Source organism: Puma concolor, chromosome B2 (assembly GCF_028749965.1).
Source record: "Puma concolor isolate L17-30 chromosome B2, mPumCon1.1.hap2, whole genome shotgun sequence".
In the NCBI taxonomy this organism is placed as follows: Eukaryota; Metazoa; Chordata; class Mammalia; order Carnivora; family Felidae; genus Puma; species Puma concolor.
Window position 1 is genome coordinate 45,564,336 of NC_141671.1, and position 18,146 is coordinate 45,582,481.

At 43.8% G+C, this 18,146-nt stretch overlaps 1 protein-coding gene across 8 annotated transcripts in view; it reads right to left on the reverse strand.

Annotated features, from left to right (window-relative positions):
• Positions 1-18,146, reverse strand: part of ADGRF5 (adhesion G protein-coupled receptor F5) — a 95,796-nt gene that overhangs the window by 3,925 nt on the left and 73,725 nt on the right. For 5 of the 8 annotated variants that reach the window (XM_086707018.1, XM_086707019.1, XM_086707021.1 and 2 more), the window contains exons 11-20: positions 16,173-16,343; positions 14,177-14,296; positions 13,814-14,023; positions 11,574-11,786; positions 9,422-9,577; positions 7,387-7,595; positions 5,172-5,351; positions 1,988-3,382; positions 409-450; positions 261-320 (exon numbers count right to left, since the gene is read on the reverse strand). In XM_086707018.1, the coding sequence (XP_086563144.1) occupies positions 261-320; positions 409-450; positions 1,988-3,382; positions 5,172-5,351; positions 7,387-7,595; positions 9,422-9,577; positions 11,574-11,786; positions 13,814-14,023; positions 14,177-14,296; positions 16,173-16,343 (2,756 nt within the window). The remainder of the gene's footprint in view (positions 1-260; positions 321-408; positions 451-1,987; positions 3,383-5,171; positions 5,352-7,386; positions 7,596-9,421; positions 9,578-11,573; positions 11,787-13,813; positions 14,024-14,176; positions 14,297-16,172; positions 16,344-18,146) is intronic. The other 3 variants (XM_086707023.1, XM_086707022.1, XM_025925752.2) reach the window with 1 other exon arrangement.

Here is an 18,146-nt window from a genome sequence, read left to right on the forward strand (position 1 = left end):
CACATTCTGTTCTCTGTTGTCTTCAATGTCCCCAGAAAACTTCTTGTTTCTCACTGAACTTGGATTTTTGACCTCCAGCTGGTATTGTCTGTGCTACCTGATCCCTACTTAAAGATGTGGGACAGCATCTTAGTGAAAGCTCCGTGGCTGACTTTAATAGGCAGAATCAGGTGAGACGCACAAGCAGTGGAATGATCTATGGTGAATCAGGCTGGGGAGAGGGAAGGGTTTGCCAAAGTCCCTGCAAAGGAAGGACTTGCCTTTGAGTGCTGTGAAGACCATCTTGACAGTGAAAACTTCTTCAGCAAGGCTTCCTGCACCTGCAGTTGTTTAAAGGAAGCCTTCGTAAGTTCAACATGCCACGAACACTGGGCTTTTCTGGGAGCACGAAACTGTGATTGTTCTTACCTTCTGATCCCAGAGGCACCCAAAGAGTAAAATGAATAGCCCCTGAAAAAAGAATTGGCAGGAAGTACATTTTAATCTTATGATTTTATGGTTTAAAATTATGATTATAATTCAATACGATTTTAATCATGTTCTATTGTCCGGCAACATAGGAAGTATTGTTACCCCGGCAATGAATTCGTACTACGTCTTCCCACTTCTGTGTTTGTGGAATGGGTCTGGTAGATAATAATGTTCAAAGGGATTCAGTAGGTCCACACCAAGAGACCTTAAATGTTACAATGTTATAAGGATATCATTCTATTTCCTTATCCCCGCCCCTTTGTGAACTGGAGGTCCTATTGGCTATGCTGTTAAGTACATCTCTTACGTCTCCGTAGGGTTCACATAATTGTGATGAGGACCTGGGGCCTGAGGTGACATTACCAGTCCCTTGTAGTCAAGCCATACTATAAACTTCATTAGATATGAGCCATATAGTTTGAGGCCACGGGCCTAGCAGAAGTTAGGATCTGGCATGAGCATCGGGGCAATGTCTCAACTTCACCTCCAGACCCACTGCCCCCTCACCAGCTCGTGAGGACCTATGCTTACCACCCACCTACTGGTTGAATCAGAATTAAGCATTCCCTTCCCTGTGCTCCAAACGCTTGTTGTCTGCACCTCTGCTAAAGTTCTTCTAACAATTGGACTTATTTTATAGTTATTTATGTGCTATGTGCTATGTGCTACGGGAGAGCAAAGAGTGTGTCTTTTTTTTTTTTTTTAAAGTTTATTTATTTATTTTGGGAGAGACAGAGACAGCACGAGTGGGGGGAGGGGCAGAGAGAGAGGGAGACAGAGAATCCCAAGCGGGCTCTGCTCTCAATGTGGGGCTCAAACTTACGAAACTGTGAGATCGTGACCCGAGCTGAAACCAAGAGTCGGACGTCTAACCGACTGAGCCACCCAGGCACCCCAAGAGTGTGTCTTTTTCATTTTAGTATAATACAGCAGAATGTCCACCTTACATAGGACATTCATTCTTCCTTCTTCAGCAAATGTTTCTAGGGCACTTACTATGTGGCACATAGTACTCATTTAGCAGATGGTTATCGAGCACCTACTCTGGGGTCAAGTTCTTTTTTAGGTACTACTAGGGATACAGCGATAAGTGAGATAGATGTTATCCCTGACCCCACAAAGATAGAGTTCATTTAATGCTTGTAGAAATTTAACTGCAGACATTACTTGGTTTTAAAGTGGTATTTTCAATCAGGAGATAATAGGTGGCATCCTGATAACGTTGGATAAATAGCAAAATCCTGTGTAGGGAAGGGACTTTCCTCTTACGTGTATTATCAGGGCTTTTCAAAGAGAGTCATGCATGCAGCTAAGTTATAATACCAGTGATAAGAGGTATGAGGTTCCATGGGAGCTGAGGAATGTGTCCATTCTATATCACCGAGTGCTTGTAATTACTTCTCTTTAGGGCTCTGAACTAAAATCCTTCCCCATTCCTACCCTTGTTTGTGTTGCTATCATTAATTTGTCCCACCAGTACAGATACTTCCTGAGAGCCCTGTAGAGTGGAACTTACCTGAAAGGCATTGAGGAGAGTGAATATGATATGGAACACAGCATTGCTTCCTTGGAACACAGTGGCAAGACCAAATCCCCAGGTGAGCCCCAAGAGCGGCGTGAGGACCCCAATGCTCTTGCTGATCTGAAACAGACTACTCTTCTCCTGCTTGCTTGGCTTGTCCCCGATGGAAGGTCTCAGGATCTTGGAGATGACCACAATCATGATGGTCATGTTCACCACCACGATGATCAGTGCTGGGATGACGAAGGCCAGCAGGGCCTTGGTATCCTCCCAGTTGAGCCAGCAGGCATTCTTCCTCGTGTAGACTTCTTGGGGCTGGGTGGCCCCCACTGTGATGACCGAGATGACCAGAGGGCAGCCATAGCCAAGAGAAAAGGCAATAGTCTTCTGAATGGACTTGCTTGCGTCATGCAGGATGAAAACCAGGCGGTAAAAGAGCATGAGGCCCAGAGTCAGCATCCAGAAAAAGACACTGAGGTAGAAGAAATGGATAAAGAAGGTGGCGGCCACACAGGCTGTCTTGTTGAGTGGGTGATAATGGTTATGAATGGCAGCGGCTACAATGAACCAGCTGTCAGCCACCAGAAGGGAGGCGGCGATGTTCGCTATGCAGATGTGGCGCATATAGGAAGTCCGGTTCTTGGTCACTGATTTCCACACCACGGCTTCCACGACCAGACAGGCTGCCAAGCTCAAGATGGAAAAGCACAACCCAATGTAGGAAATGATGTCCAGTAGTATTTCCAGGAGAGAACCAGGGTACGGAGAGTCAGGGGACATGAGGATGGAGAACGACGTTAGGTGGTCACAGACGCAGGAGACGCTGTCCTCATCGACTTTGTTCAAGTAACACCCACTGCTGTCCCACCCCCCTGTGTGGTTGGCGAGGTCGAAATTCCAGAAGACACATCGCGGTACCGCACCTGAAGGGTTGATGTTCTTAAAAGTCATTGAGATACTGAATGGCAAGGTTATATTGTGGCTGACGGTGGTTGTCATCACTAAGCTGTTGGCAAAATTCTTTCCTGGAACATCTTGGGCGAGGATGGTTTTGAGAGTTGGAAAAGCCACAGTGACAATAGATGAATCTCGCTGCAGGTTTCCCAGCTGGCAGTTTTCAATGGCCACATTACCCCACAGGTCTGAGTCTGAGAAAACAAAGCTCTGTTTGTAGGCTTTTGGATGGCCAGGTTTTATCACCATGCTCCTCATCTGCACATTAGTTTGGTTGATGGACAAAACAGTGCTATCTTCTGGCCGTAATGCTCGGGAAAATCTTTCCACTGAATCCAGTAGCTGTGAGCTCTGGTTGGTCTGTTGCTGTTGTACCACCTTCCATGTACTCAAGACGGGCTTGCTGAGAATGGTGTTAACCGTAGACAGAACGTGCTGTAATTGACATGGCATGGGGTCAGACCAATCAAATTCTTTCAATCATAAAAGGGAGAAAAAAGAACATCTCCCTGGAAACTGGTTGCATGGGTACAGGTAAGAGGAAAAGAGAAGAGAAAAATGAGGCCTCGCAGGCTGTAGGGACCTGTGTCCCACCTTCTTACGGCAGGGAGTTAGCAAAGGATGTGTCCCCAAAGCTATGCGACTTTGTTCAATATTTACCAAGAGTCAGCCCCAACACACACCCACTGAGACCAATTTAGCAGGCTGGGAGAGATTTATTAGTGGTTTTATTTTCCTTTAAATCCCAAGCCTGTAAAGGGTGATAGTTTACCAGCAAGGGCAAAGTAGTTTCAAAAAACCCTGTCCAATGCTGAGCACCAAATTATTGGCAAAGGAATCATTCTTTTTTTTTTTTTTCCTGAACATTTTGATTTTCTCTCCTATGAACTCGGGCTTGTCATTTTCCATTTGTGCTTTCTCTCAATATAATTTCTTTGCCCTTCTTTGCCTCGTTCTGTTCAATCTGAAACTATGAGCCTTGTAGTTCGTCGAATGGTGGCCGCCCGAATAATCTGTCCCAATACCCAGACCCTGTGAATGTGACTTTCTTTGGGGGAAGGGTCTTTGCAGATGCAATTAAGGATCTTGAGAGGAAATCATCCCAGAGTAGCTAGGTGGGCCCTAACTCCAATGTCAAGTATCCTTTTGAGAGACAGAAGAGGAGAAGACAAATGGGGAAGAGGAGAAGGCCATGTGAAGACAAACTCGGAGGGTGTAATGAGGCAGCTGCAAGCCAAAGAATGCTGGAACTACTCGGAGCTGGAGGAGGCAGGGAAAGACTCCCCACTGGAGACTTCAGAAAGAACGTGGTCTGGCAGACAACTTGATTTCGGACTGCTAGCTTTGAGATCTGTGAGAGAATAAGTTCCTGTTCATGGTGAGCCACCCAGTTTTTGGCAACTCCTGGGGCTCCTTGTAGCCCCAGGAGGTCCACATAACCTCCTTGGACCCTTGTTTACCCAAGCTGCTTTCCAGATGCCTCTGGCTGGGTTGCACATCACTGAGCGCTGGCAGGAGATGGGATGGTGGGAGAGAAGAAAGAGGTGGAAATATATTTTCCCACTACCCACCGCAGCCACGCCCTCGCCCCTACACACATGCTGTCCTCAACGCATCTGTGGTGCTGGTTCTGTTGCTACCGCTCGTGATCCCTCCTCTAAGGCTTAGTTTTCCCTCTGCTGTAGCTACTCTCTTTCCCCTCCTTTCCCCTTTAGTCCTCAGGGTAGTACTGTCTTCCATTCTTTTTGTATCCCCGGTTTTACCTCTTTAAGTATTTTTTTTTTTCATTAAAGCCTCTTCATTTGAACTCTTCACTTGAATCCTGGGTGAATTTTCTTTCCTCTCGGAACCTTGACTGCTTCAAAGTTCATGTTCAGTGCTAGACCGCTAAGACGCCCACTTTGTACATAGTCTGAAAACCTTTAATGACTGGTTTTCTTAGGAAGCAGATACGGATTCATTCTATTTTCATGAAGAAACTAAGATGGGGATTCACTAAAGAAATCTTCCTAAGTGCCCCAAACGAATACTAGAAACACTCCCTGTGACCCTAACAGCCACGGCTGGCAGAGCATGCTACCTGACCCTAATATCCAGTGTATTTCTCCGGAGAAGACAAAGAAGGGGCTGCAGTGGGGGAGGGGTAGTTATGTTTCTTGACTACACGTCCCAGGGGGTGAAAAGATGAGACTCAAAGCTCCTGTAAGGCCCCAAACAAACTCACCGTCATCATTTCTGAATTCACTTGGGTTGGAACCGTTGAGAGCAAATCAAGGATGTTAATGATGGCTCCCAGGCTCCCAGGAAATGAGCTGACTTCGTGTTTCACCTTGCCTGTGCTAACAGAAAGATCCTTTAGGTACGTCGGGAGTTTCGCATCCTGATAGGGGCTCTTGATCAAAGCCTAGTAAAACAAAAGCCAACACAGACAAAGGGAAAACTTGCCGGTTGGTCTGGTCATCAAATCCTGCTGATCTATCATCCATGATGAAAATCTCTTACATCCGTGGTTTCCTTTTCTCCATTCCTAGAAGTACATCTTATAAGGTAATTTACTTATCTCTTAATTTAATCTGTGTGCCATTCAGACTAGAATATTACGTAAAGTCCTCACACATAGAAAGGGAACAGTAAAGCACATGTTAACCTGATGACTAGTTTTTTTTGTTTTTTTTAAAGGAGAGTAGATGTGATTGCTAGACAACTAGATTAAAATTGAGTAAATCGTCACTTGGTGGTCTGTATGGAAGCCACGTTGCCACTCTGCTTTTTCTCATCGCTTACCTTGCTGGCCATTGGAGGGGTGACTGTCCATCCCAATTTTCCTGGGACAGTTCTGTTTTATATCTGCTGTCCCGGTGTAATGATTACTAGTGCCCTCTTTTGTTTTCAAAATGCATCCTGGTTTGGATGATAAATTATATGGTCACCCTATCTATAATGATCACACTTCTGTTTTCTAATTAGCTAACTACCTATATTATAATGACACAATTAACTAAACTACTTATAATTAAAGATTTCAAATTCTACCTCCTCCATAAAGAACTTTGATGAGTATTCCAACGTAAGGGAGTTTCTTCCTCTGAATGCATAAGTGTTTGTTATTTTACATACTTCACATTTGTGACATTTCTGTTTGTGACAATGTCATCTTGTGTTTTAATTTCAATATCTCTCCAAGTAAATTATAAGCTCCTTAATATTATGAAATGTGTTATATTCCTTCTGATATCCTATAATGCCTCACATAGCATAAGCCATATAGGTTGGCGCATAGTAGGTATTCCATAAATATATATGGAATGGGTAAATCAAATAAAGCATGATAGACCAACATGCCCCTTTTCCACTGAAAATGTATCTAGGTATCTAGAATTGGGACCAGGGCCCAACAGGGAGTTCAAGTTATAATATTTCTATCTGTCTTGATTAGGAAAATTTATATCACTGATGTATCCTTCATCAAGGCCCAAATCAGATGCCAAGTTTTTCAAGCAGACCTTTCCCGATTATCCTAAGCAAAATTAGTGTGCATATAACTACTCAACTGGATTATGTTCTCTAGAAAATCAGAGACCAAGTTCTGATTTGGTCTCTTTACCCTGATAGCACCTACAATAATGCTTTGCACCTAGTAGGTATTTTAATGAATTTAGTGTCAGACAAGAAAAGAGACAGAAGATGATCAGAGGAGACACAAATCAATATTCCCCCTTTTCCTTAATTCGTCTTCCAATGGTGAGAGCATTTGGAACCACTTGGTTAATGATATCATTAATTATAACCACTAAGTATAACTCTACTAGTTGCCTCATCAATGTTGACTTATTGTAATTCATTAGGATTTGCATTTTAGGAGTCTCTACTCTAAGCAACTTCAGTATGAGGTCACATTTATTTTGATGAAAAGAAATTTTTCCCTACCATATGGCAGTAACCTCTCTTCTAGTTAAGAGAGGCAGGCTAGTTACGTCTCCCATTACTATAGGGTTACCTCTAAGATTGAGGAAATCTCAGACCTGTAAAAACATAATGCCCAAGTATATATATTTTTTGCACCAATGAACCTTATTTTTTAAGTTTCTCCTTTTTCTGAAAAGATTAGAGCTACTTGCTTGATATCAAGATTATTCAAAGGGGATCGATAAGAGAGGATAATTCTACCTGCACCTTCAAGGTAATAGAAACAAGGCACTGAGAAGTCAAGGTAAAAAGGTATACAGCTGGTCCTAGGGCAGGATGCATATTTTGTTGTCTCCATATTTGTATGTAAGAAAAATGTAAAGCATTTCTAGGTTTGCATCTTCTTTGGAAATAAACAAGTAAAAGTCGCTTTGGGAGCAACACAAACCAGCCCAAGGCCCATTTGCTGAGAAATGAGATAAGCTAGAAATATCTCCCCAACAAGAGCTCGGAGTCAAATATTTAAGGATCACCTTGGCCAGCTGGAGAAGACTATTTATTGGGGCAGAGATGCAGTCATTCTTCTTCACCTTCCACTGGGAGCCTACACATTTGTACGTTATGATCCCACCAGTGGGACTTCCAGGGCTGCTGGGAACACTTGAGAACTGGCACAGTTTCTGGATGACTTTCCCAGGCTCCCCAACACCTATTATGGGATCTTGGCACATGATGTTCTCTCCTGCATTAGGAACATGGAAATAAAAGGGACTGTTTGAAAAGGAGGAGAAAAGGTGGTCGAAATAGGGTCAGGCCTGGGTGGAATATTGATGTTTGAATTCATTTTTCTCTTTGCTTTCAATGACCTTTTCAGAGTTACCCACTTTTTGTATTTTGCACCCGACTTTTCAAAACCCCTCTTTGGGCTTTCGACACAAATCCGACTTTAATCTGCGCTTACTTTTCCTAACAGAACTAATTTCCTCTATGCCTCATCACCATCTCCAGTCCGCAGGAATCTTCTCTCCGCTGCCTGTAAAATCTAAAGCATGGAAAAATGAGAGCTTAATGTGTGCTCATCTAGATAAGAGACAATCAGGTTACTAGGAATCTTCAGGAACATAATGCCTAATCCAAGGGATTCTCAACTTTGGCATATTAGAATCACCTGGGGATCTTGGAAAATACCAATGTCCAGTCTCACTCCTGCTCAAATATAGGAAACTCTTGGGCTGGGATTTAGACATTGGCAGTTTTTTAACTTTCCCCAGTGATTCCGGTGTGCAGTCAAGGTTGAGAGGCACTGCCTTCATTCAAATATGTAATTAATGGTCAGAATTCCAGGCACCCATGACCTGAATATTCTAAGCAATATTTGTAAACATTTGTTCCTTCTGGCTTCCCTTAGTGGCGACTCCATTTCACGTCTACTCAAGACCAGACTTGCATGGGAAAATGACATTTGTTGAAGAACCTCTAATCTCCAGGGGACCTTGATTCTCTGATGAGCAGATCCCTTTCTCACGAACTTACAAATTTAGCATTAAGTTCTCAGTCATTGTATAAAGTCTTGAAATACTAAGTAGTTTCTACTAGGAAAAGGAAGTGGAATCACACCTGGGATGAGGAAAGAGGAGAAGAACAAGGATAAGTCAATAAAACATGTCAATGCCTGGGTGAAGATGCGGCATGGGGGACAGTGAAGAAGTGGCCTTGGTTACCCCCCCAAGAAGAGGTGTGCTTAGTAGGGTCAGGGGACAGTGACACAGAGAGATGGGGAATTCTAAATTCCTACTTTGATGTCCAGGGCTCAGTCACCAATACACGTGAAAATGACCACAAATCACTAAGTAAACCCAAACATGATTCGTGATAGGGCTATGAATCCCTTGGATATCAGAGGTGCTATTACAGAGAAGGGTTCGGGGGGAGGGGATTGCTTCTTGCAGAAGCCCAGGACCATCCTTTATTCACTTGCCTCTCTGCTGCTCCTGAGGAGAGCTCTTGGTCATGGGCCATTACAGAAATGGCCACAAACCATGACCTTCAACCTTGAAAATATGTGGGGTGATATTGGCCCAGTGATGACAAAGGATGACAAAGATAGTTGCCTATTTTTTAGATTGATTCTTTTCATGTAGCCCTGTCTAGTAGGGACACTTTTCCTTTGCTGAAAGTTCAAAGATACTGTGCACTTCCCAGTACAGTGCTTAGCCTCCCAGACTCCACTGAAATAGGGCTTCGTCCACAAGGTTTTCTTGATTGTTTGCTCCCTACCATCACTAGGAGAGTTAAACCTGGAAGCCTCTTTGGGCTGCCCACAGGATCTCGAGTTCAGCCCTTACTGCATTAGATGTAATAACATTTGTTATCACATCCATCTTTTCCCTATGCCTGAGGCCAGTCAACATGGCTTAGTTCTTTTCAAATCCCCCACCCTTAGCCCAAGGCCTGCCCTATGAAGGTGCTTAATGCATATTTATTGAATGGATGAACAAAGGAATGGATGACTAAATGAATACTTTGCTCATGACTATAATATTTTAAAATAATTTAAAATGCTCTTACCAGGAACCAGGTTAAGCTTCATAGAGGGGCTCTGGACCGAATTATTAGCAGCATTGGTAAAGTGACAAAATATGTTGAGCTTTTTTGGACACCAGGAAACTGAGCTTGCCATGAAATTATATTTGTAGCACACTTGCTTTCCATTAACTTCTTTTTCTGAGATAGAATTATAGAAAGAATTAAGTCACAAGATGAGTCTCCAAAGCACACATTTTTTTTTCAGATAATCCAATATGGATATGTGTGTCTAGATTTTCCAAGGAATGTGCCACATTCATTTTTTGATATGGGTTTAAAAATGGCCCTAGCGTAGAAGTAAGTCAGCCCACATTTACACTGTGCTCACCTCACCTTTACCTCTACCATTCATGACTCCAAATCTGTGCCCGTACAGTTTGGACAATCAGAATGCCTTTCAGCTTCTCTCTCCTCCTTCTGCCTGTCCAAATCCCAGCATGTCCTGTGCATTTATTCTGTCTTGCCTTCACCACATTGGTTTAGAGTCACCTCGTTATGGACCTGTCTCCTCCATTAGACCATAAAGTCTTGGAGAGAAGGTATCTGGTCTTATTTATCATTGCATCTCCCAATGCCTAGCTGAGTATTTGGCACACAGAGAGCCTTGAATGCACGCACGTTAAACATAGAATGTTGAAATGTTTAAATACTTCAGTATCCAGATTGATTCTAGACCCTCCTACCATACAACCTTCTCTAAATTCTCATCTTAATTGGGTTCTGCTTTTCTGAACTTCCAGTGTTCTTTTGATCTGAGTTGCTCATTTTAGAAATGTATTGCTATACCCATTGTCTTTTTTGACATGAACACTTTCAGCTAGATATTAATATATGTGCCCCACCTTCTTTTGTCTTCTTTTAATTGACTACTATAGTGTTTTGCATTGGGCATGTCTCTATGAATAGTTGTTTAACGAATGAATGAATGAGCTTGTAAATCCTTCAAGAAGGTGTCTGTGTTTTGAGATTTGGGGTTGTGAGCTCATATTTGGTTGACCTTAATCTGTAGGAATCCTGAGGTCCATGGATTGAGGGTACATCCTACCTTAGAGGATTTGAATTTTTTTGGCAGGTACCATTGGGTGCTACCAGTAGGCCACTTTAGATTAGTCACTCTTCAGTGTGGAGTTCCTGGACCCCATAGGTAGTATAAATTCAAACCCCAAACCTGAGTGGGGGCAAGACAGTTATAATTCTTAGGGGAAATTTTTGCCCACCCAGAAATGAGGCTAAGCTCTTAACTCTGGCAGACAAATTTTGTTTTTCTGCTTATCCTCTTACTGAGTGAGCATCTCACCCTTTGAGGGTTCTGACTTTGTGCTGGTGATATAGGGTGCCTTAAGTTACTGCCTAGAGAGTAAGGCCTTTTCCGGAATGTCCTTCAGAGCCTTAAAACCCAAGGTGCTGTGTTTCTGACACTGGCAGATGCCTTCAGAGAAGGCCCAGCAGTACTAAAACATTTCTATTTTTTTTTTTCTTTATGCTCTTGGCCTCTTACTTTCTTGAATGCTCAACTGTGCATAGTTAAAAGGATTTTTGAGGTACTTTTGAAGCATGCTGATTCATAGCGTGGAGGGAGGGACTACCAGAATTTCTAGTCTGATGTACTGAGGAAGTAGAAGGCCTGTGAAAGTATTCTAGCACTGTCCTCGACAGCTCCCAGTAAAACCAATGGGCTTCCTTCACCCTCACAGACCCTCAAGATTTTGCCACAAACCAACAAGCCCTGGGTCACACAGCAAAACAGAAGGTATTAAAGTTTCGTGGGGTTCTCTCTGTTACGTTCTGTCTCTGATGCAGTCTTCATATCTCTTTACCTCTCTTTTTTTTTTTTTTAATTTTTTTTTCAACGTTTTTTATTTATTTTTGGGACAGAGAGAGACAGAGCATGAACGGGGGAGGGGCAGAGAAAGAGGGAGACACAGAATCGGAAACAGGCTCCAGGCTCCGAGCCATCAGCCCAGAGCCTGACGCCGGGCTCGAACTCACGGACCGCGAGATCGTGACCTGGCTGAAGTCGGACGCTTAACCGACTGCGCCACCCAGGCGCCCCTCTTTACCTCTCTTTTAAGATGAGATGTTTAGACTCCACATGAAGGAGGTGTGCCTCACAATGCAGCAATTACTGTCTTACCTGCAAGAAAGGATAGGGAGTCCATTTGGAAAGTGACTTTGTAGTCTTCATTCTCCTCAATGCAACACTTGAAGTGATGGGAACCTTTACACGGAATTGTAGCTTCCAAGGGATCAACCATGATGTTTGGCTCCAGAGGCAGCGGGTAAACAGTCACATCTTTTGTAGCGACACTGTATGAATTCTTATATCTAAATATGCAATGATAGGTTCCTGAGTAGAAGGAAACAAAAATGAGATGGAGTGTAGTCACTGCTCCAAAATAGCATTTGCTGGGAAGGTTAAGAAGAGGATTAAATTTCCCTGTCAAGCACGGGCAAGGGCACATCATACCTTCCTCTGGACATTGGACAAGGGAATGTTTGATCACCTCTCCTCCTGGGTTCTCTATGTATTTGAAGGACCAACCAATAGCCTACATAAAACTCCAAATAAAATTAAGTGGCTTATCCAAAGTTATACAGCCTGTTGGCTGTGGAATTGCATTTGAAGCCAGGTTCTTTCCCAATACCTACTCCCAAAGTTCTTTTATTAACCCAGGGGGAAAGATGGGAGTTTTGGTGTGTGCTGAGATGGGGTGTTCTTTGAGGGGAGTTGTCAGCCAGATGGAGCACTGAGGTGTTGTGATGTCTCCTCTCCCCATCTCTGAGTGAGTGGTTTCCTCAGGTTCCAGGGCACCATGATGCCACTAAAGAGTGTGGAAGGGGCAGGGGTAGGCTAAAATTCTTGAGAGAGCTTCATCTGTGGGCTCTGGAGTTAGATGTATGATGCCTGACTCCTATCTAGAAAAGTCTAACGATGAGAGGCTGGCTGGCTTTGCCAGAGTACAGAAGGAAGGCTACAGCGGGAGTAGCCTGTGACCCTGTGCTTGGTGAGGCAGAATAGATCGTGCACAGTACTTGGGTTGAGCTTCTGGAGAGGATCTTTTCCCAGTGGACTTCATGGCAGAGCCCATCAGAGGATGAACCACCACCTGAACAGGTGCCATGAAGACAGTGCAGGAAGATTATAACAGTACCTATAGCTCAGCGAGACCCTTTGATTTTCTTTACATTCCCTCTCTTTGCCCCGACTCTGGGGTGGCCAGAGCAGCAACTAGCCAGAGGAAAAACAGCTAGAGCAAAGACCGAGAACAAAGCCCTTTCAATTTCCGTTGGGAGGAAGGGAAGCTTAAAGTCAACATAAAATAAAAGTGTAGTCAGTTCAGACGACAATAGATTTTTTTTTTTTTTTTTTTAGTACCTGAGTATAGGACTGCTAAATAGTTTAGGTGACTGGAAAAGCTATAGCTTCTTCTCAGTTACAGCTTCTCAGTAGGAATGAGCAGTTGGACAGAGTAGATATAAGTCCAGCGTGAGAGAAAAATACTCCCATTTCCTGACTGTATTCTACCAAGGCCAGCCAAACAATGACTAGCTCTTTCTACGATGTTGCCCAGGCCTTCTATGGACAAATAGAGATGACCTGGGACTTGGAGGACCTGGACTGATGAACTTCATGGTTAAGGAAAGGCTTCAGAGTAGAGCGGTCAATCAAGAGTTGGCCACTGGAGCCAGTCAGTCTCAGTTTCACCCTGGATCTGCCATTTATCAGAGGTATAACCTTGGGTATTTTACTTATACTCACTGGGCCTCAGTTCCTTCATTTTTAAAGTGGGGACACTAATACCACTATCCTCTAGGTTTGTTGTTTTAATTGAACTAACCCACTTAAATACTTAGCACTGTGCCTATCACATACTAAGGACTCATTAAATGTCAGCTATTATTACAACCATTCTATCAAATTCTCTTTTTTCCCCTCCAAATATTTGCATTTCTTTCCAACATGAATAATGTGTAGCGATAAATAGGAAATAAAAACGCTCCCTTCTTTGGAACCAGGCATATAAATCCTTTACCTAGATTTTTTTTTTTTTTTTACATCACGATTGGGTGAAAAACTCTAAAAGTCTGGTGAAACTACTTTTAAAAGCAGTCCTCTTAACTTCATGGCAAGAGCACAGGCTCTTGAATTGGAGACGAGTTCCAATCCTGTCTCTGCAACTTAAGATGTAGAAGCCTAGGTGTATTTGTTAATCTCTCTGAGCCTCAGTTTCCACATCTGTAAAATGGAGATAGTGACATCTTCCCCTAAAGGGCTCTTGCATGAAATGTGATGACATAGGCCCTCCAGGGGCCTCTCATAGGGTGTTTCCGGGGGTCCCGGCAGCAGAGTGGGGTCCGGGGTCTTTCACTCACCATTCCACTCCCGGGTCACGGTGTTCACTGTGAGTACTGACTCTGCTCCATCAGCATACCTCTTCGTGGTATAAAACTTTGGGTATATTTTAATTCCAGCAGAAGTGTTCCAGTATACCTCATCATAGTTACTCACATCGCTGATGCACTTTATGGAAAAGTTTTGCCCCTCAGAAACAGAAATTGGGTCCCGGGTTATTGTTAGGTTGGCTGAAAGAATGCAAACAAAACAGACAAAAGAAAAACCAACAACAGGCACAATGTTTAGTCTTGCTGGTGACATTGACACGCGAGTGAAATTTCAGACAGAGACAGAAAGTGTGGGCCGTCCTCACTCTACTTGTGTCAATGCGGGACTGGTACCTTGCCGTTCCTGGGCTTTACTGGTTTCTAGGCTGTTCCCGGTGGTGCTCTGAACTGTACTCATTTCCATCACATGCCTTAGGAGCTCGTGCACTTTCCCATTGTGGCTGGAATTATTTCCTGATGATCAGCAGGGCAAAAGGTTGCAAACTTAGGGGTGTTGACTTAACCCATGTGTTCATGAGGAATTCTTCAACAAAAACGTTAACCGGACCCTTAACAAATGTAAGAGCTTACATGAACATTCCACTGTGTTTGCCCCTGCTTCTCTCTTTCCATTCCTCTTTGAGCGTGTCATTGACATTTCAAAATGCCATTCACTTTGATCTTCTATAAGCGAACAGTTTCATGCCTTGAGCCCACTGATGCCAGCTTGCTTTTTCAATCAGTGTAAAATCTTACTCTTGGTCAAAATCAAAAGAAACCAGGATTCCCCATTGTGCCCTTTAGAAGCTGGGATCCCAACGTTCAGATAGAGTCCCTCAGTTCCATAAGCATGGATTGCTGTGTCCCTCCCCCTGCCCTGATTGGCTGTAGGGATCTCGGGTAGAGATGCCTTTCTACAGTTTGGCGGTTTCTGAGAATGGAAAGGTAGGAACCATGGATCCACGGAACCATGAATCTGTTCCTCTTGATTCTCAGGTGAGCTCCAAACTACCGGACCAGTGGTTTTCCGTGAAGTCTAAATACGTTTCTAAGACAGCCTGAACCGCACATAATCAATACAACTCAGAGTCAGAACTGGAAGTGTATAACTGCTCCCACTATAGACAATTGCAAATCATTGCTCAAAAGACCCCCGAACTCATCCATGGCAGTAATGTTTTCAGATAAACATAGTCTTGATCTTTGTAAAAATGCTAAGTCATAAGAGCAGAAAATGTGAATGAGACTAATAAGTATTGTTCATATGAACCTTTCTCCAAATTGTTCAAAGGGGTCTGATGATTGACCTAAGTAGTTTTTCGGGGTTTTTTTGTGTGTGTGTTTTTTTTTTTGTTTTTTGTGAGATGGGTGGAAAAACAAGTTTGACCGCCCCTTTTTTTGCAGATAGGGGTGAAGTTATCATGTTTTATTGTATGGGGAGAAGAAATGACACTTTTAAGAGGCCTAACTCAGTCAAAAGGCGACTCATGAGGACTGTAAAATAACCACAAAGTATCAGATTTTTAAAGCTTTCTGCAGCATCCTCTCTAGAACAGGTGGAGTGGGAGAGAAGGATGCCAGAGCAGGCGAAGGGTGGTAGGCAGTGAGCCAGGCTACTGGAAGGGAGGGAGGATAGGATTATGGGGGGAAAGGGGAAAATTAGGGGCGCTACCCTCATTAGAAATTCAGGGATTAAACAGAACTAATCCACGCCTGAAACTGTATTTCCCAGTTCACACTCTGCTTTATCAGCACGATGCAGGCCTTGGCCTTCCCTGCAGCCATGTCTTCACAGCCCCATCCTCCTTTCTTTTAAAGACTCCATCTGAATTTAGTTTTTATTTTTTTTAAATATAACTTATTGTCAAGTTAGCTAACATACGGTGTATACAGTGTGCTCTTGGTTTCGGGAGGAGATTCCCATGACTCATCGCTTACATACGACACCCAGTGCTCATCCCAACAAGGTGCCCTCCCCAACGCCCATCACCCATTTTCCCTTCTCCCCATACCCGCCCCCCCATCAACCCTCAGTTTGTTCTCTGTACTTAAGAATCTCTTATGGTTTGCCTCCCTCCCTCTCTGTTTGAAACTGTTTTTTCCCCTTCCCTTCCCTTCCCCCACGGTCTTTGTTAAGTTTCGCAAGTTTCACGTAAGAGTGGAAACATGACTTCATCTGCATTTAAATGGTACACAGGGAAATCCTCTTCTGTCTCCCGTTAGTGATTTACCCCGACCACACCCCCACTACCAGGAGAGGCCCTGCTTGATTGCTCCTCGATATTCCCAGGGGATTCATGGCCCTTGGCTTGAGGGGCAAAGCCAAAGATCCCAGTGAAGGAGTCCTTACCCACAGAGGTGAACGTCACTTCTATGCTCTTACTGCCTCTGGCTCCGTGCTCGCTGATGAACTCACACACATAGGTGACCCTCATGCCACCCAGGCTGCTTGGACACTGTCTCCCGTCGGCCTTGAGGGTGTATCTGCTGCAGCCGGAATCTGTGTCTGTTTCAGGGTTTCCTGCAACGACACAAGCATTTTGTTTGTTCGTTTGTTTTGCTATCATCGCTGGGTGACTATTTGATTTAGGAGCAAAGAGGCCAAATCAGTGCCGAGGAGTTATTATTTAAGTCAGCTTTCTTCTTTTTGGAGAAGGAGGATTGTTACGATGGTGACCACTTACAAGCAGGGTAGTGTTGAGAAAGTCACTAGACTGCTCTGGGCAGAGAGAGAGAGAAGCAAGGTGTTTGGATATGATTTCAACGGCAAGGAAAAAAGATGTCAGATTATTTAGACTATTATTATTGAAAGGAGAAAGAAGCCTGGAGCCTGTGATATTTGTCTCGTTGGAGAAATGTTTCATCGTGACGTGTACCCTCTTACGAGTCTGTATGTTTCCGTGGAAGTTGCAACTTCATGCTTTCTCAGGTTACCAGCTGTTTCCCCTTCAAAATACCTCCCCTGCCTGAGGCACCTGGGTGGCTCTGTTGGTTAAGCGTCTGACTTCAGCTCAGGTCACGATCTCATGGTTTGTGGGTTCGAGCCCTGTGTCCAGCTGACAGGTCGGAACCTGCTTTGGACTCCGTGTCTCCTCTCTCTGTCCCTCCCTGGTTTGCACTCTCTCTCTCTCAAATATAAATAAGCATTTAAAAAAAATACCTCCTCTTTCACATTTTCCTTTCCGTTCCCAAGTTGCCATCCCCGCCATCTTTACTTCCTGTTAACGACTCTCTAACTCCCTCCCTCCTTCCATCCCTCTCCTCCAACCCTGCCTGCCACCACATCCTCATCAGGCTTCTTCAAATACTGTCCAATCTTCCAACAACCAAGGAAAACGATAAGCTTTCTGATAAGCTCCAGCATAAATGCATCTTTTCCAGCCTTGATTGGATGACCACTGATGTTTGAAATGCTCTGAATAATACATAACCAGCCTTCATCCCCAGTCCCCCAAATGTTTCGAACTCCAAATCGATCTCCATCTTCCCCCACTTGATTGGATGAGCTCCAGGCTCAGAGGCACAAGCGTCAGCTCTAAGGCTCACCTCTCCACTTGGCCCTTGAAAACCCACTTCTCCCAACTCTCCCAGGACCTCATCCTATCCTTTATCTTTTTCCCCCTCCCTTGTGACTTGAATTTTCCCTCCTGTTCTTTCACATCAACCAACAGATCTATGTAAGCCCACGATTCCTATTTTAGATTCTATATGTGGATGGCTCTCGACTCTATCTGTAAGAGAAACGCTCTTGTTGGAAACTCTAGAAACAGGTTCCCAAGCATCGATTTCACATCTTAGGTACCTCCAACTCAACATGTTCAGTTAAGAGCTGACCTTTCTTCTCCTGGACAAAACCTGCACATATTCTGTTTCTTCTCTTGCCATTGGCAGCTCCCAGAATTAAAGGTCTTAAAGCCATCTTTAATTACTTGCATTTCCTCACATTCCACTCCCACTCACTTGTAAACATCTTCCGGCTTATTCCTCTGAAACATCTCAGAACTGTCTTACATACTCCAAACATGGTCACTTGCCCAGGCCCCATTTGCTGTTATCTGCCAATGACATCTGATTATAACTGGATCTCCATTTTCAGTTATTTGCCCCTTCAATCCATTGGCTACACTACCTTAAAATTGTTTTTCTTTTTTTTTTTTAATTTTTTTAATGTTTATTTATTTTTGAGAGAGAGACAGACAGACCACAAGTAGGGGAGGGGCAGAGAGAGAGGGAGACCGAGAATCTGAAGCAGGCTCCAGGGTCTGAGCTGTCACCACAGAGCCCGATGCACGGCTCGAACTCACGGACCGCGAGATCATGACCT